The sequence below is a fragment of the Anarrhichthys ocellatus genome, unplaced genomic scaffold, assembly GCF_004355925.1.
Source record: "Anarrhichthys ocellatus isolate YVR2014 unplaced genomic scaffold, GSC_Weel_1.0 scaffold12, whole genome shotgun sequence".
Lineage (NCBI taxonomy): Eukaryota > Metazoa > Chordata > Actinopteri > Perciformes > Anarhichadidae > Anarrhichthys > Anarrhichthys ocellatus.
The window spans coordinates 10069270-10088519 of record NW_022280042.1 but is presented as its reverse complement, the minus strand read 5'-3'; the positions used below and the strand labels follow the sequence as shown (position 1 = coordinate 10088519).

The window sequence follows — 19250 nt, the reverse complement described above, 5'->3', positions numbered from 1 at the left end:
CTATGACCACAACGTCTTTGTTATTTATTAATGGCATACTATAGTATGATATTGTATAACATTTGATACTATAACGTTGTTTTATGACAGACTGAAGTATGATATGTTTTAGTTACTGCCAGTCTTTGAGCAACCACGCGGTTGACCGTGGTGATCATTAGCCTTACATACTTACTATGGTGCTGCCATTGATGTAGTCAGAGCGGGAAGGGTTGATCTCCGCTTTCAGCTTCACCCTCGAGTGGTCATCTTCAGGACAACAGGGACATTTAAACCCTCAACATCCATTCTTCTCTGTTATTTCTTCTTGTTAATGTTCTAGATGTCTCGTGTATCATATTCAGACATGTTTGGTGTCTTTAGACTCACAGGGTACAGAGTCGGGGCAGCGGTTCTTCTTGGCGTTGGCGTCGCTCTGAGCCACGGAGACGACGCTGGGCTCGGCCTGGTAGGAGCACAGAGCCTCCCACTCCTTCATCAGACGGTCCTTGTTCCTCAGGTGGTCCTCCATGTAGGCCTGGGGGACGTTAGCAGCTTATGTCTCTGTTATTCTCTCTACACTTCCACTAACAGCAATGTGAGTGGATCGTAAAGCATGCAAGACAAATAATAAGAAATGACATGGATCACAGACATACATATACATATTTCAATGTACTTGTACTTTTCCAATAAGAAGTAAAGACCCTAAAACCTCCTACTTTAAGGGGCCGTAACATCCGGTACTGACCAGGATCATGTGACCGGTGGAGATGTCCATGTTGGCCTGGGCCGGCTCCTCGCACCACGACGGCGTGCTGCCGTGGGAGCTCGGACTGGGCTGGGCTCCGTCGCTGAACTGGGACGACACGCTGCTCACCCTGGAGTCGGTACCTCCGCCTCCTGCTCCTCCACCTACGACACCAGCACCCCCTCCTCCTCCTGCACCTCCTCCTCCTCCTGCACCTCCTCCTCCTCCGCTAGCTCCTCCCACGGCGCCGAGGGCAGCAGCTTCCAGCCGTCCGAAGGCGCCTTTGGAGGACATGTGCTGGCGACACAGGTCCTGGTGAGCCAGTTATGCATCACTGCTTTATCACGTTTATCGTGCTCTTTAATATGTTCTATACATATTACCCGAACCATTTGACGTGCTTCTGTTGAATTAACTTGAGAACATTTCTTATTATTTGAATTATTGAGGATTTATGATGTTCAATGCAGCCAGTGTGGACATCTCTTTAAATGCTGTCTTGTTCTTGTGATCCTGACTGAACGTTTCTTTTGTTCAGAGCTGATGACATATTCCTAGTTCTCCCTCCTCACCTGGTACTCCTGGTGGGTGAAACTGCCCCCCTCGGGTCCCAGACCCAGCTTCTTTGCCGCCAGCCGGTGGGCGTGGGTACGCAGGCAGGCGATGGTCATGGCCGCCACCAGGATGCTGCCCATGCAGGCCATGGCCACCAGGGTGGCGAACACCCAGCTGGAGCCTCTGGGCTGGACTCGGGTCGCGAGGGGCAACGCCTTCCCATCATTCCTCTGTGGCAGGAGGGAGAAATACGATTAATTAAGGAGGTCGACAGGGTTAAAAAAGTGAGGAAGAGGAGGAGGAGGTATCTCTTCCTTTATTCCTTCCCATCCCTCTCAGCAGGAACCTGGGACAAAAATGTGCCTTTCATCTTCCTCTCCTTTTCCTCCTCCCCTCTCGTCCTCCTATCTTCCCTTTCTGCCCTCTCCTCTCATCCTTTTATCCCCTCTTTTCCTCCCCTCCTTTTCATTGTCCTCCCTCCCTCCCTCCTGTTTCCTCCTCCTCCTCCTCTCCTTGGTTGAATTGTCTCTCTTGACCTTTCAGGCCTCCTCCTTCCTCTCTGTGGGCCTCAGGAATGTGAGGCGCTCTCTGTCTCAGTGCGTGCGTGTGCGTGTGTGTGTGTGCGTGCGTGTGCATGTGTGTGTGCGTGTGCGTGTGTGTGTGTTCTGAGGACATTAAAGCCTGAGCTGCGGGGGTAGAACGGGTACTTCACCTGCTATTATAAAGGGGCCCGTTGGGTTTCAGTGTGTGAAACAGGAAAGAAAGAGAATGGATGAGCAGGTTACATGTGGTTAGAGGTGGATCGCTGCTTTACGAACCTCACATGAGATCTAATCATTACAAGTCACGTTTTCCTCTCTACAGACAAATAAAGATTCACCACATGAAACACGAGATAAATCATTTAATAAAGGGCCATAAAACTGATGAAACTTGCCTTTAAAATGTGTAAAGTTGTCTCAATAACAGATCCTGTGACGTACTTTAGATGTTTTTGTGCTCAGATAATGAAATAAGATCCCTGCATTAAAACTCACTAAAGGTATCTACAGATACATTATAGATATAATGATAACAAACAACATTAAGCAGGGAACTGTCACATCGAGAACGTTAAGAACAAAAAGTCACTACTATTATAGGAACATAACAATAGATAATACATAATAAAGGACTTATATCACTGAGAATATTATAGGAATATGACACAAAGAGCGTAAATAATTAAAATCACATTAAATGACATTAGATCCTGATAGTGAAGGAACATTATGTAGATAACATTAAGTACATAAATGTCACTTTAAACTAATTATTATTCATCTTTATCAGAATAGATGTTTTTGTGAAGTCATCGATGAGAATAAATGGTCATAAATTTGACTTCAGGCTTGACTGATGAACTAACTAACTCTGCATTATTAATAATAACCTTTAATCTTTTAATTAGTCATGTTCTCACTCACCAAACACACGATGCAGAGCAGCGCTCCTCACCTGCTGCTGCTCTCACATGGACCCAGTGCCCAAATACCGAGAGTGTCAAGCTAGACTGAAATCAAACTAACTGGACTTCCGGGACTATCTTTCACAATAAAAGTGTACGCATTTGTTTTTTTACGTTTAAATAAAGGATGCATTTCCAGATCGTGGAATAAATACAACTTTATTAGTTCTCATTTCTCATATATACGTATATATATATAATTTTTCATAATGAGTACTTTAACTGTTGGTACTTTAAATGTATTTTAATATATATATATATATATATATGATCAGCTTTTCTGCCTTTCTTCTTCTCTGAAAACATTCCACCATCACCCACCTCTCCAACTCCGCTCTGCAGCACCTTCAGGCCCGTCTCAGACTCCGGGAAGTTCTTCTCTGCAACTGCAGAAACAAAACACACAAAGTGAGCCTGCTGCCTCAAACCTGGAGTTGTTGAGGCACTATGGCTGACAGTATTTGAAGAAGAAGAAGAAGAAGAAGAAGAAGAAGAAAGTAGTAGTAGTAGTTTAAGTGTGACGTACCGGCTTTCTCTGCCACGTCTTCAGCCGTCAGGTTCTTGGAGTTCGGTCTGATCCTGAAGGTGATCGCAGGTCCGACAACACTGCAGACGACAAAACACAAGAGCATATACACACAATACTCAATACTCAAGTAATTCAGGTACATTTGAGTATTTATTTATCTTCGTTTCTTTTCTCTCAGAGGGAGATGTTGTTTCTTCCCATCTTTATCTGAGAGGGAAGTCGCTCCAGCAGGTTTCTACGTCTGGTTTGGTTTGATCCCATGAAGGAGGTTCTCATGAGGAGGATCCAGAGCCAGATGTTCATGGTCCTACCTGATGTTGATGAAGGAGTCGGTGGAGAGGCCCATCCTCTCCGACAGCAGCTTCAACAGACTCAGCCCGTCGTTCAGACTGAGGGGGCTGCGGTGACAAAGCGCACACACACACACACACACACACACACACACACACACACACACACACACATACGTAAACACACATTTACACACTCATTCATCAGAGGTGGAAAGTAACTGAGCGCTTCTGGTATCGTTTCACTTTTATATTGAAAATTTTCTGCTTTTTCTCCTCCATGACTGATATCACCTTCCTTCCTTCCTTCCTTCCTTCCTACCTTCCTTCCTTCATTCCTCCCTACTGTCCTCCTTTCTTTCCTTATGTCCTTACCATCATTCTTTGGTCTTTTTCTCCGTCCACGTCTGTTCCTCACAAACACAAACAGACTCACAACATGAAGACAACATCATCCACAGCGTCATTCATCCACACAGGAAGTCATCTCCTGATCGGTGGAGGAGGTGAGCGTACGGTACCTCTGATAGGTGGAGGAGGTGAGCGTACGGTACCTCTGATAGGTGGAGGAGGTGAGCGTACGGTACCTCTGATCGGTGGAGGAGGTGAGCGTACGGTACCTGTGATAGGTGGAGGAGGTGAGCGTACGGTACCTCTGATCGGTGGAGGAGGTGAGCGTACGGTACCTCTGATCGGTGGAGGAGGTGAGCGTACGGTACCTCTGATAGGTGGAGGAGGTGAGCGTACGGTACCTCTGATTGGTGGTGATGAAGCCGTACTCCTCCGCCTTGGCCGTCCTCAGGTCGCCCTGGTCGGCTGCCACAGAGGGAGGCGAATCTTTCTGGGCTGCTTCTGGTTTGGGGGTCTTGACGGTGGAAGGTGGAGCCTCAGGGGCGGCCATCTTGAATGCCATTGAACCCTCTGTGACCTGATGGATAACGATAGATAAACGTTTTACTGGGGATCTGTGAGTAAGTACTTGAGTATTTCCCTTTTCTGCTACTTCGTACTTTTTACAGTAATAGTTACTTTAAAAATGTGTTTTCAGGAATATATTATTACATCAAATAATCAATAAGAAAGAAAAAGGATGTTCACCTTCTTTCTTGTGGCAGCATTGCTCTCATACTCATCTGAACAGGGAACAAAAAGAAGACAAATGATCTGCACCTCTGCATCACTCACAGCGCTTGAGTCTTATTTCATCAGACAGACAAACGGCTGACTTGAAGCTTCAGTTATCTTGTTGTCATGAATGAAAGCAGACGAGCAGACCGACCTTCGGTCTGCTTGCGGGCGAAGGAGTTCTCCAGCTGCAGCTGCTTCAGAGCGGCCGGCAGGTCGTCTCTCTGCTCGGGGGACAAGTCGTTGACGTCGAGGCCGTAGTGGTCGAGCAGCAGAGCCAGCCTCTGCAGAGAGTGCTCTGAAAACACGCCGTCGTTACTGGAACTCAACTCATTTCAGAGGCTTTCTGTCTGAGTTCAGACTTTACATTCAACATGTGGTTCTAGCACGTAGAAATACAAAGACCTGCATTCAACATGTGACCAAAGCATTTAAATAGACTTTACTATACTATGCAGAATAAAAGCTATTATATTATCATACTAATGTGCACATAACTTTGATGTTATTTTCCACCACTGCATGTTTGTTGATCTGAATTTTAAACCTCCAAACGTTGAAGGAACTTTTCAGCTCCACACTTATTTATAATATATTTATATATAATATAATATTTTTGATATTTCTTTTGTCTGCATTTCTTTATTTCCTCTCTCACCATCCAGTCCTGACAGGGCGTCGTACTCTTCCTGCTCCTTCCTCTCCTGCTGCTGCTGCTGCTGCTGCTGCTGCTTGCTGAGCTGAGCCACCTGGGAAACGTAGTCCTCGCTGTAGTCCAAGGGGAAGTCCAGGTCTGGGAAGAAGGAGGAGGAGGAGGAGGAGGAGGAGGACAGTGAAGAGGGGAATCCTGCAGCTGCTGGTACCGCCCCTCTGTGGTGGGAGAGGGACTGCACAGGGGAGGAAGAGGAGGAAGAGGGGGAGGTGAGGTAAAAAGACACCAGGTCCTGGAGAAGCTGCCGGTCTCTGTCCAGAGGGTTTCCTTGGGATTTGGATCGAGAAGGGGAGGCGAAGGCTGGATTATCGTCCAGAGAGTTGAGGGAGCGCTCCTCTTCCTCCTGGTAGCCGTACTGCTGCTGCAGCAACACATGTGCACCAGAATCAGTCTACGTAGAGCTGAAAACACTCCTCAGACACAGTATCGCTTCATAAAAGAGCAAATACAGTTGCATAGTTATGTCTATAATCAGGATAAATGCATGTTTAAATGCACTCTTTTGAATGAATGATGCACACTCCTCCCACCTGGTGGTAGGTGTAAGGGTCCAGCAGGGGCGTCTGCATGTGAACGGAGGACTGGGAGGGGTCGAGGACCAGGTAGTCCACGTACTGCTTCATCATCCCGGGGTCAGCTGGATCCTCGGGCCCCTGAACCCTCCGCTGACTGGGGCCCGACAGTCTGGACATCCTGGGGCCCGACAGTCTGGACATCCTGGGGAACACCACTTTTAATTCATTTCAAATGTGTGTCGTTGCGTTCTGGACTGATGCTGGAGGTGTTCTTACTGGTTTGGAGACTTCTCATGAAGTTTGGAGCCGACAGTGGGGACGCGACTCAGCTCTCGGCCGATGATGGCCTGCGTGACGCCGTCCCTCCAGGTCAGACCTGAGCAGCGACACGAAGATACTTTCTCTTACTTCTCTCTTAGCGGATGTTAAAGGCTGATGCTCATGGAGCTTCAGTAGAGACCCACCTTGCACCATCAGGTCTTTGAGGACTTCCTGCAGCCTGTGCAGGACGGGGACAGACACCTGGTACTGGACGGGCTCCTGGTGAGGAGTCTGGCACTGACCGAACAATCCGTCTGCACAGGAAGAGAGCAGCCACTCAGCTTCTTCACGTCTTCAAACTGTCACTTCAATGTGAGCGTATCCAGCAGGAGCAGAGTAAACACTGGAGAGGAGAACCCGCTTCACATCCCTCTGTACTCTGTTGAGGACGGACTGTAGTCTTTGTTCATATCTCCATCTCTACACCTCCACGGTAAACAGTAGAATAACGCTACACGCTTCACAGTTACAGACATTTCACCTGGATGGCGTCCGACTGTAAAAGTTGGACAGGAAGCTGCTTTTTTCACAACACATTGTAAACATGTATCCATGCAGAGAGTTCATCTGCACAGGGTTAGAGAGCAGAGGTGAATCTGAAGGGTCCAATAAGACAGGAAGTAAGAAGTCACCACTAAACTTATGTTTATTCCTTCTCTCATCTTCGTCTTCTTAATATTCAATGTTTTACTCCTCAGGCCTCAGTGCATGTGTAATGTTTGAGTGAAATCATGAGAGAACCCTCTAGAGCTGCAGCGCTTCATCGGTTAGTTATGTTAACCGACAGCTATTTCGATCATCGATGAATCCGTTATTGTGTCTCTTTACTCCTCTATGACAGTACACTGAATATCTCTATTGAGTTATGGACAAAAGAACACGTGAGGGCGTCACCGTGGCTTCTTTCTGACATTTCAAAGACCAAAGAACTCGACTTTCTTGATTAATTAACAATAAAAATGGTTCAAATATGATGTCGGGTAGAACCCCTTTAAATAAAAGCACACCAACTACTACTACTACTAATACTACTGTAGTATATGTATGCACCAGAGACATAATCTATCATAACCAAGAAAGTATTTTGAGATGTGATTGTGAACACAGAGCTGATGTTCACTGAAGGAACAAAGCAGGAAAAACACACATGAATATGACCATAATGTACAAATACGCACGTAGACACACATGTACACAAACCACATAGACAAGCGCACAAAACACACACAATGTAGTGCCAGAAACACAGAGTACATGTGTACACGTGTACACAAGTGTGTACATAGAAACACATGTACACTTCACACTTGTACACACACATAGTGAAGCACAGTGTGTGTGTGTGCGTGGGCTGTGGTGAGTCATCGCCTCTGTCTCCCTCCATCTCTCATCAAACACACACACACACACACATGGGAGACACACGGTCGTCAGGCAAGTGATGTCACTGTTGTCATAGAGACGGCCAGGACGAGCCGTGATTGGCTGAGAGCGGCTGACGGAGGGAGACCTTGTTTACGTTGCGCTCTCGCTCCTTTTCTCTCTTTTGTCTCTTCGGCTTCATGTCTTCATGTCGCTCGCTCCACCTTTCTGCCGATGTAACGAACCTCACAGACAAACCAATCATTGTTCACGCCACACACACACACACACACACACTGAAATGTAGTAGTAACATCTGCTGCTTGGAAATGTCTTCTGATTAAATAAACGACAGATTACAGATGTTTAAAGAAACAGAAGGGTTCGCTCGTTCAATGCCGTCTGGAATGTATTGATTTTACTCAATATTACAGCGTTTTAACACAGATTACAGATGTTTCAGGCTCATTGTGTTTATAATGCAGTCTGACGTGCACCCTCTCTCCACACTCTCATTCCTGCGTTTCAGCACATGCACTTCCTCGCGCCATCATCAAACACACGTCGTGACACCTGAATGAATTCCGCTCATGTTCCCTAAATGTTCCCGTCTCTGCAAACATCCTGAAGGAAGACACGGAAACATACCAGCATCAGTAATTCAGCTGCCTCTGAGGGCTGAGACACACAGGTGCACGCTCACGCACGTGCACGCTCTTGTAAAGACATCCCAGCCATGTTTGAACAGGCAGGATGTGTGATGGACAGAAGACACGTCACAGCTTCCTGAAGCGCGTCGCTGCAGCTGTTGCCTGCTGGGCACACACACACGCTCACTATTGGTCGACTTAATAAACTCGTCACGCTGCATTCGGGGTACCGTGAATACGAGCTTCCTACGGGGGGAAGAAAGCGTCCACGTCAGCCTGCCAGAGGAGGATATCTGGGTTTTAACTCGGCCTCGTGAACGTGTGAAAGAGGCGTGTGTGGTTTGAGAATAGATGTTTAAAGACTCACAGACACATATTTCTCCTCACTTCTTCATGCTGTTGATTTAACGAGAGCCGTTGGGTCATTTTAGTTTTCTTATACTGATGTACTCGTCACAGTAGATCAATAAATATGTGATACTCAACGTTCTCTCTGTCTGAAGGAAACCAGCTAAAGGAAAATGAAGCATTTTAGTGATTTGAGTGAACTGAACCTCTTAATTACAGTGAGTCTATGTCAAACATGTTGTTTTATGACCATGATATTCCTCTTGACATGCATTCCTTCTTAGCATTCAACTCAAAGCCCTGCCGCACCCCATGCAGTCCTCTTTCTTACCACTGTCAGGAAGAGGCTCAATCAGCAGGATGGCTCTCTTGTACAATAATACATCAAAGCCGAGCGCCTCTGTGGAGGTAATGAACGCCCTCAGGCCAATCAGAGTGGACTTTAATGCTCATGGCATCATACATGAACCCAACATGTGAAGGCAACAAGGATTCAAAGACGGTAAAACTCACCGTCGGTGCACGGCTGATCTCTGGGACAGAGCTTCTTCTCAAACAAGCAGCCTGCAGACACACAACAAACAGAAACATCAACGCACACTAAGTTTATTATCGGACAGTCTGCGATTGAGAGTAAAGTTCCTTTGTTTTTATTTAAACCTGCCGGTGCTGTGAGAATATTTCAACATAAAGAAATATTATTTGAATAAAAATGGAGGCTTTGATGAGTGAGAGGATGTTCTTCTGGCTTCACTGCTCAGAGAGGGAATCTCCACTGAAGGAGGAGAGAGGAGACGCCGCTAAACACACAACGGAGAGTTTCTCCGTCCGTCCGTCGCCTCCTCCGTCAAAGCTGCACATGATGACTAATGCGTTCTCCGCCCACTCATCCCTCCCCTCTTAGCTCTGCCTCCTCTCTCCTCCAGGAGATCATCGTCTCGTTAAAGTCGTCCTGCAGACTGTCCATCACTGTCACCCCCCCGACATGCTAACACACAACATTACCCGCTCATTACCCACTGTGACCGAGTGTGTAATGAGCCGGCTGATAGATGAGGCCCTGTGGGTTCATCCTGACGTCAACACCTTGGTACATTATCGTTTTAAAAGTACTACCACACTGTGAAACAACTCCTTACAGGTAAAAGTACTATGAGTCACTTGTTATGACTCCAGGGAGTCATAGAAACAGACTCAGCAATGAGCTCTCGGCTTTGATTCAATTTCATCACAACAATAGCGTGAAAATGACCCCACTCAGCCGGCAGCAGGTCTCATCCTGCATCTCATCCTGCTGTTCTCTCACAAACGTCTTTCTCCTGATCAAACTAGAGAGAGACACAGAGAGAGAGAGAGAGAGAGAGAGAGAGAGAGAGAGAGAGAGATAGAGGGAGAGACAGAGAGAGAGAGAGGGAGAGAGAGGAGCTGACATCAGCATCAGCTTCATCTTGTTTCCTGTGTCCTGTGAAGGTGTGGCTCCATCTGAGCAGGAACGCAGCCAACAGAAGATGTTTCCTCGTCTCATTACTAAAAGAGGACTTTAGGAGCCATTCATCCCATAATACTTTGACAATATATCAAACATAATCTAAAGAGTTAATAAGTGTGACGTCTAGTCGCCGTACAAACAATCCTCCTCAAAGCAAAACAACTGGAGTTTACATCCCATCTCCAACCAGTGAGCGTTGGTTTATTTCCACATTAAATCAACACGAGGAGCTGTGTCTTTAAGGTCCGCACCATGACTCACGTTACTGCCATTTAAATGAAGAAAGACATCTAGAAAGCATTGAAAAACTATTTGGACAGTGGTGACCAACTGGTGTAATGTGTGTTTTACGCACATAAGATGACTCATCATCATCAAGTCCCTCCCACCACCACCACCACCACCACCACCACCACCATCATAAGTGCCTTTGCTGTTATTATCCAGTAACCTGCCACATTGGACCATGGTGCTGTGGGAGCGTCTGCAGGCTGACGGAGGAGCTCTAAGGTGGATGAGTCAGCCCGGACGGAGCACAATCAGACCAGAGCGGTGCGGCTGAGCGGCAGCAGAGGCAGTGAGGTTACAACCTTTAGACTTCACACAGACTCACAGTAATCATCTGACTGGAGCTCACATGCAGTACTTACAGCATGAGTCTAATGAAAAGACTCAAATCTAAAGGCCTGATGTATCTTCTTCCTCCATAACAACACATCGCTGTTGTTCCTTCATCGTCATCACTCACTACATGTGGATCAGTCCGCCGCTGAAAGTAGATCCCAACAGATGCAACATTTCCTCTTGTTTGAGAAGAACTACATCTGTGTGAAGAAAACACTCCGCCTGTATTAAAGATGTAACGATATATTTGTGTTTTTAAAGATTTAAAGGGGTTTAAATATCCTTTAAAGGGGAGATGAAAGTTTATTATTATATTTTCATCTTCCAAAGTATTATCCTGCACTACTTGGTCTCGTCTATTACAGTCTTCTCAATACAATCTTTGAGTATGTAGAACACTAAATATTACTATTTTGTTTCTTTTGGTCTTGACTCAGACTTCAACCCTCGTCGATCTCGAACTGGAGACTTGAACTCGCCCCCTCTGGGCTGCAGTCTTAATTCTCTGCCATCATTGATAAAGCCATCATATATTCACTCAATTTATTGATATTTTACTTCCTAAAAACTGTCATTAGAGAACCGTCCAATTAGGCTGTAATGTTTGAAAATGACAGCAAATAGTATTCATTTTAGTATTGAGTTCTTCACAGAAACTTTAGATCCCTGTGAAAATATCACAGTACGCTGAACATACAATACAACTGATGATAGTAAAATACCTTTAGGTGCTATAAACTGGCTTTAAATGCACTATTGTACATAGATATATAATTAATAATCCCTGTAGAAATGTCACTGAATAATGTCTTCGTCTCTGTAATGATATTCAGATGAACCTGAGATAAAAAGGGTTTAATACGCTCTGCTGGTCGCTGTCCGTGGTGCTGAACGCTGCACTGTGTTTAGTGCATCAAGGCGACAGGAAGCCATTGTTGTAAGTGTGAGCAGACGGAGCTGAGAGGTCAGTTATGAGTCATAACTGAGACGTCCTATTATCCCTGCAGGCGTTTATAGTATTTCTATGTTTTCTGTATTTGCTTCTTTGAATCTAACTGCCAAACCTCTCCAAGTGTCAGGTCATTATCGATACGTTTTAGTTCTTACTGCCTTCGATAAGCATCGTTTTATGAGCTGCAGGAACAATTATATTACAGAAACACAAAACCACGTCTCCGTGTTATTGATATTTCACACACAGTAACCTGAGGATCATACGAGGTCTTTCATCTTGTAAAACAAATGAACTGTCAATTATGAGACTGTGCTGTTTGCTGGAATATTCCTCTCAGGATATTAAGATTTTACAGCTTACTGGTATAATAATGTTCTATAATATCTCTATAACCTGTTCCATGGATGGATTACTGAAGGGGTTTACCAGCCAGAGACTCAGGGGCTACAGACACATCTTTGGGTTTCTATATTTTCTATGCTAAAGTATTTAGTGTGATATCTGTGGAGAGCAGAGTCGGTGCAACAGGTTGCTTCAGAAAAGATGTGTTCAGCTTCTCTTCGTCTCCAGCGTGAAGGAAACACTGAAGCTTAGACCTCAGACTTAAGTTCATCCTCACACTGTCTCGTAATTAGGATTTCCAAACCAAACAAAGCATCTCTCTCTCTCATGCTTCATGTCTCAGGGTCTCTCCCTCTCTCCTGCTGTCTGCTTGTGTGTTTGTTGTTGTCTTTGCAGACTGAACAACACGATGATTCATTCGGATCGTCAGACACATCCGAGCTGACCCGTCAGGGCATTTGCGTCAGTGACGCAATTTAGCACCGGAGTAAACAGATCGGAGGCAGGAAACGCAACAGATATGAGATGAAGTCCGGCAGATCTGAAGGCTCTTATGATATCTATGTTTGCTGCACACAGAACATGTCCTCCTTTGTGTTGAGGATCAACACTTCTATATGGAGCAACTTCAAGCGCATTTCTAGAGAAACACAACCGAAAAGCTGCAGTTTTTATGATCTCCTTAATAAATTTGATGGAGAAGATAAAAGCTGGAACATCAAGTGATCAAACTCGCTGCTAAGTAAACCAGTCACTACAGGATCTCTGTGCGGACTTTTCATCGCGGAGTCGTGATTTACGCGCCGCCCTATAGTTCATTAAAAGGGAAGTGCGTCCGTCTCCGTCGGTGTTGGGTCACATCTGATGCGTCTTACCGTGTCGGGCGGCCGCGCACAGCCGGCAGGAGACGGTGAGGAGGAGGCAGAGAGCTGCCCAGAGCCGCGGAGACCTCATGGTACATCCAACATCCACCGGAGCGAGGAGGGGAGAGCGGCCGCTGCTGCTGCACTTCTACCAGCTCTCCATCTCTGAGGAGAGGCTGCTGCTGCTGCTGAGTGAAGGAGAGGGGGTGTGCGAGTGCGTTACACCGGTTGGTTGGAAAACCAGGACCACAGGAGGCTCCACACTGCAAGAAATATTCAATATTCAATATAAAAAAACAGAATAAAGTAGAATATTGTCACGTAGTGGAAGGAGTACACAGATCCTTTACTGGAGGAAAAGTATGCATAAGTCTGCAGATGAACAGCCCATACAGTATTATTATATTAGACTGTTTGGGGCCTAAGGGGCCCCTGAGCTTCTTAAGTTCATAAAGGTTTCATGTGCTGTTTGGCAGAGAACTTTCTCTACATTTTATAGCTTTTTCATCTTTAATACAAATCATTTTTTTGTTTCATTTTGTTATTTTACCCTAGTTTGCAGTTACAGCTAAAACTATGTTTACTTCCATCACAGTTAACACCGATATGACTCATCCTGCCTTGTCACTTTATTACTGAAGAGGATCCAGACGTGTGAAGGCCTAAACTCATATTAAACTGATATTTGATTCAGACCCTCGTTTGCTGCAGGTGACTTCAGAGGAACATCAAGGCTCTCCAAGATCATTTTATTAAAACATAGTATTCACTGAACACTGACTGAGTTTTATCATCACACTCTGACAGTCTCAGTTTGTTTCACTCTGATAAAATCATAAGCTACTTTCTCAGATAACGAGGCAATAGAACTCATTACGTCCACAGGATGATGTGGAAACTGTCATTTCTTGCAGTGTGGAGGAGTTCCCATCTCCTGCACCATGACGTGGATCAGAAGTCCTCCTCCTGCCAGAGACCATCCAGACAGACTGATCATCACATGTGGATCCTCACTGACTTTTATTAAATATGAGCGGTGAAATAAACTCAGAGCAGCTTCTCCTGCAGGATGAAACCTTCCTGATTATTAACAAACACAGAAGAGAACAAAAACCTTTCAACGTTTTATTTTCAGTTGATATGAAAGATGTAGAAGTGTGATGTGAATGGGATCCTTTATTTGGAGGAGTTACAGTGACGAGTGAAACGTCTCAAACTGTTCTTAAGGGAGGATGTGTCAGTTTCAACACGTGTCTATATTAACACCATCATGACGTCTATATTCTTTACATGAGTATGTGTTGAAGTAACACAACCACATGTTGAAGATGACATCCTTTGCTTCCATCAGCTGTTGTTCTTCCCAGCTAGTCGACAACCAGCGAGCTCCTCACTGTGGGGAACAACTGGAAGAAACCCTGCAGGAGGAAGCAGACAGGAAGTGGGAGCGTGGTTTAAAAACACTGAAGTGAAAGAAAAGGAAATGTGGCAAATATCTGCAGGAGATGAAAGAAAAAAAAAATGAGAGGAAACACCAGCCGAGAAGAAGAAGAGGAAAATGTTCATCTTCTCCGCTCTCCCCAACACTTCTCATCTTTACGAAGCTTTTTGGTGATTTTTAGTAAAAACAGTTCATGGGTCTGTGTTTGGTCTCCTTTACTGAACACAGACGTGTTACCCGTTGTTACCTTGAAGAGGGTGGTGCTCTGCAGGACGCTGGAGGTGCAGCACATCTCTCTGATGGAGTGCATGGAGAGCTGCGGAGAGCCGATGTCCACCACGGGGACGCCGAGGCGGGCGGCCAGGATGGGCCCAATGGTGCTTCCACAGGGGCTGTCGTTACGGACCATCACATCCTGCAGGACGACGGACCGTCGGTCAGAGTCATTATTACATAGAAGACATGCAGCGCTGTGTGTATCATCTGTAATCACACGCTGTACCTGCAGCGGCACGCCGACCTGGCCGGCCACCTCTCTGACTACGGAGGCGGTGACGGCCGTTGTAGCGTAACGCTGGTTGCTGTTGAACTTGAGCACTGGACCCTGAAATCAAGACGTGGACGTTAGAAACGTTATATTAATCTGAAGGGTGTTTTTCATCATGTCGTGGTAAATACTGATATTTGCATTTTGTCCTTTTGAAACGAATGATGCATCAACATAATCTCTTCACCTTGTGGAAAGCAGGACGATGGTTCTCCTCGTGCTTCTCCCTGATGATGAAATGACATAATGTAAAAGATGAAGACGGCTTCTTCTTAATATCTGTTACAACTCTCTGAGTGTTACTTCTCATGGTTTAACTGCCTGTTTATTGGACACCGTTTTCTTTAAGAAACTTTAATTTCTTGGCTTGATTTTGATTGAGGCGACTCATCTTTAATTAAATCCCAAATATTAAAGAAAACAATATATATAAAATAAATGAGTCAAATAATGCCACAGTAAGGAGAGTCTTCAGTGTTCACAGCAGACAGAACTACTGACTGGTAGTTGGGGTGCACGGCGTGCGCCATGTCGGCGCTGATCATGAAGGAGAGCGGCGCCGCCTGCTGGAAGGCGGTGAGGTTGGAGGCGGAAGAGGAGAGGCGGCTGAGGATGAGCTCCGTCAGGTTGGACTGAGCCCCCTGAGCGCTCTCTGATCCCACCTGCAGGACCGACACACACACACACACACACACACACACACACACACACACACACACACGTTGTGAATTTAGTTTAAGTCTGTTGCTGTTTAGCTTTTCAAGATGACAACAATCAGAAATACAAGCTGCTCAGGAGACTCTGGATCACACCCACCTCTTCGTTGTCGTACAGAGTGATCATGCGGACGTTGGGGTCTTCGTCCAGAGAGTCTCCTGAGCACGACTCCAGCAGCCCCTGACAGGCAGAGAGAGAAGCACTCATGTGGTTAGACGTGACGAAAACAGACTAAAGAAGCAAAGAGAAGATGGAGTCTGACCTGCAGCGCGCAGTAGCAGCTGTGGAGGTTGTCCAGACGAGGAGAGTAGATGAACTCTTCGTACACTCCTCCCAACGCCTGCAGAGGGAAGAGAAGAAGAACATGACCAGCAGAAATACATTCTAATCAAATCTGTTTCTCCTCAACTGTTCATGAAATAAACGATTAGAATAGAACTTCTTCTACAGTGTTTTTGCATTGTTCATAAACATAAGAGATTCTGCTGGTTGTCTGAAGTCACTGCTGCTGTCGGGGGTGAACCTGGATTATTACCGGTGACAGGAAGTCAATGGATTACTCGTCGACTCACCGCGGGCTGAGTGTCGGCCAGACAGAGCTCAAAGTCCAGCAGGGCTTCAGGCTCGACGCCCAGCTCTGAACACAGCACCTTCACCAGCGCTGGGTGGTGCTTCTCCGCCTGCACAGGGACAGTGCAACACAAACTTTCAAATTTGGTAGAAAATCAGCCATAAGAGACAGACAGTGAGGCCGACAGAGACGACATTCCTGGATGTGTAGTTCTACAGATGTGTCTGTTTTACCGTGTTGACAGCACAGCTAGCATCTCCGCTGGATGCACAGCCCGTCTCCAGCTCCTCCTGGACGACGGTGGCGATGATCGGCACGCTGAGAAACAAATACATAAACATAACAGAGTTGGCACAAACTCCACAGTCAAACTGTTTTCATTCTTGTCTCTGAACTCAACATGTATAATAGTCCTTGAATCCTGAGCGTCCATGCTTACAGGTGGTTCTCCTTGTTGGGGCCGAAGGAGTCGTTGACGTCTCTCTGCAGGTGGATGGCCAGGTGAGGGATCCTGAGCAGCGGTCTGGACACGTGAAACAGCCGGTGAACCAGCCGGCCGTCGGTCTGGAGGACGACACACACGTCAGAAAGATCTCACCATAAACCCAAAGACATATATATTATATGCTAACACTAAACTAAACGCTGGTAACTATGATCGTGGTACCTTGACCATAACGCGGCCGGCGATGGTTAGGTCACGGTCGAACCAGGTGCTCCAGATGCCTCCGCCGTAGCACTCCACCCCGACCTGCAGACAGCCCTGCTTCGTCCTCTTGGACCTCGGCTTCACCTGAAGCACAAAGACATCATCAAATGGAATAATCTGATAAAAGATGAGGTTCTTCAGCTCAAACATGAGAGGGAGACACCAAGAGTCTCTCCGTTCTGTTGAGCTTTGGCAGCAGAGGATTTTACAAACTAGGAGAGCATCCTCACTGCTTTCTAGGGATGCAAGGAAGCGTGAGATTGTGATTGACAGGTGGACGTGGGCGGGCTCTCACCCTGAGGCAGGGGCTGTCTGTGTGGGCGCCGATCATGGAGAAGCCGTTTCCTGGCAGGAAGCGTCCGCCCACAGCGAAGGCGATGAGGCTGGAGAAGTTCCTGGTCACAAAGTACTGAAGAGAGCAGAGGACGGGATGTAAATATGGATTATTCTACAAGAAACCATGTGCAACTAATGTGATACTCTACTCCCCTTACAGAGGACCATGAACCCACCTTGCTGGACGGCTTGATGTCCCACTTCTCAGACTCCTTCAGCTCGATGAAGCCGGCCTGCAGCAGACGCCGCTTGCATTCTTCAACCACTACAGGGACGAACGGAAGAGACAACACGACTCTCTGTCAGAGACGTTCATTGGGTTTCTAAACCCAATGAACGTGGAGTCATGTTTCATTGAAGCTGGAAGGAGTTCCACCAGTCTGCAACACCAACTGAAAGACTGTCGACGTCTTTGCTCCTCTGACCAGAAGATGCTTTCTATTGATTTGTTTTTTTAAATGTTTTATTGTCTCTTTTATTGCTCATTTAAGACTCTCTCTGTGTGGAACTACAGGTCACAGTGCAAAGATAGGAGACATTATGAAACATCCGATTCATCTGCAGAAACTTATCTTATCTAAAGCTCAAAGTCAGCTGCTAACCTGCAAAAGTCTCGACTCAGCACCTTCTTCACGCAAACACATGCTCTCTCTTTGTTCTCAACGCTGACATTTTACTGCACAATCAACACTTTTACTTTCTGTTGTTCATACTTAATAAGGTTACTTTTACTTACACGAAGTAAGGTTTTGAATGCAGTACTTTTTACCAATGTGGTATTTGTACTTTTACTTAAATAAAGGATCCACTATTGTCAGTTTCACACAGAATAAGAAGTATTAGTGTGCAGACTGTACCGTGGTATGGAGACACCCCACTGTTCACAAACTGCAGGAACTCTTTGGCTGCTGACTGCACGGCCTCTTTGGAGCTCTTCATGATCAAAGACTGGAGAAACAAAGAGCAAGAAGGAGAAATGAAGAGTCAGTTGCACAAGTTCATCAGAAGCAGACAGCTAAGCTAGCAGCTAGCGGGCTACTAGTTACAACTTCGACACTATTCGCGAGATTCAAATCTTTCCTTCTCTACTTTTCATGAGGCTAGATTTATATATACAATAAGACAATGAGTAGCAAATTCAAATTAGTGATAAAATTGTCATTATTACGCTAAAGCCATAGTCCGATAAAGGACGTACCGCTAACCTTTGCTAACCTGCAACTCGAACTCTCTGGCTCTTCTTCTCCGCTTCTCTTCCCCCGCTGGTCAAAGTCAAAGCAGCTCTGTGTGAGGGAGCAACACCTCCACATACCGCAGCGACAATAATCATTTTTTTATGGCACTTACCTGCATTAATTGCACTGTCAAAATATGAACTCCCGGTGCAATGGCAGAGTAATGACTCGGATAGAGATCTGCTGACTGCAGACCGACAGCGAAGCAGGCGCTGTTTTATTCCAGCCACAGCGCCACAGTGACCTCTATCGGCCGGGCGGTGTAATTACAACCGATTGATTTTTCACAAGCCCACACACATTTTTCACCTTTACCTTCCTCTCCCTCCCCACAAAGAGAAACTGGAGAAGCAGGAGATATTTATTTAGTTATTGTAGATTTATTAAGATATATTTATTATATTTATATTATGGACAAGCACTGCAGTTTAGCATCTAACCAGAAGTGCAGAACAAGTAGCGTGATCATGCACTCATTTCTAGTAAATATAATAGTATGCTCTTTCACTCTGATTTTACTTTATTCATATTTGTATCCAAAGACCTCTCACTGTCTGTCTTTGTTACTCATATTCGTTTACTTCTTATTCCTCCACAGGAACCAGCCTTATATAGTCCTGAAGAACGAGGGAGGAAGAAGAGGAGAGTCTGAAAACGATGAAGAGATGTTTATATCAGCTGTCAGCTCACAGCGTCTCTCCTGCTGTTGAGGAAGCCCAGGGAGATGAGAACACACACACACACACACACACACACACACACACACACACACACACA

At 45.8% G+C, this 19250-nt stretch overlaps 2 protein-coding genes across 7 annotated transcripts; both read right to left on the bottom strand.

Annotated features, from left to right (window-relative positions):
- Positions 1-86: 86 nt before the first annotated feature.
- Positions 87-13115, bottom strand: LOC116386178 (receptor-type tyrosine-protein phosphatase-like N). 3 transcript variants are annotated; one of them, XM_031852198.1, is made up of 16 exons: positions 12930-13115; positions 9158-9208; positions 6428-6538; positions 6240-6339; positions 5979-6165; positions 5395-5806; positions 4891-5034; positions 4710-4744; positions 4364-4539; positions 3633-3719; positions 3319-3398; positions 3114-3178; positions 1303-1515; positions 731-1042; positions 370-517; positions 87-249 (listed from the first exon to the last, which is right to left on the bottom strand). In XM_031852198.1, the coding sequence occupies exons 1-16, from the start codon at positions 13006-13008 to the stop codon at positions 164-166; spliced, it is 2286 nt and encodes a 761-aa protein (XP_031708058.1). In that variant the 5' UTR covers positions 13009-13115; the 3' UTR covers positions 87-163. The 3 variants fall into 3 exon arrangements, with proteins under 3 accessions (XP_031708058.1, XP_031708059.1, XP_031708057.1); XM_031852197.1 differs by having other exon boundaries at positions 88-249; positions 5395-5809; XM_031852199.1 differs by lacking the exon at positions 3633-3719 and having other exon boundaries at positions 5395-5809.
- Positions 13116-13827: 712 nt separating this feature from the next.
- Positions 13828-18688, bottom strand: dnpep (aspartyl aminopeptidase). Of its 4 annotated transcripts, none has more exons than XM_031852072.1 (15): positions 18444-18575; positions 18096-18186; positions 17415-17503; positions 17198-17311; positions 16861-16986; positions 16633-16757; positions 16427-16511; positions 16195-16302; positions 15885-15962; positions 15722-15802; positions 15407-15567; positions 15093-15132; positions 14861-14962; positions 14606-14773; positions 13828-14335 (listed from the first exon to the last, which is right to left on the bottom strand). In XM_031852072.1, exons 1-15 carry the CDS (start codon positions 18546-18548, stop codon positions 14285-14287), a joined length of 1524 nt encoding a protein of 507 aa, XP_031707932.1. In that variant the 5' UTR covers positions 18549-18575; the 3' UTR covers positions 13828-14284. The 4 variants fall into 4 exon arrangements, with proteins under 4 accessions (XP_031707932.1, XP_031707933.1, XP_031707935.1 ...); XM_031852073.1 differs by lacking the exon at positions 18444-18575 and adding an exon at positions 18586-18688 and having other exon boundaries at positions 13835-14335; XM_031852075.1 differs by having other exon boundaries at positions 13835-14335; positions 18437-18455.
- Positions 18689-19250: the final 562 nt, after the last annotated feature.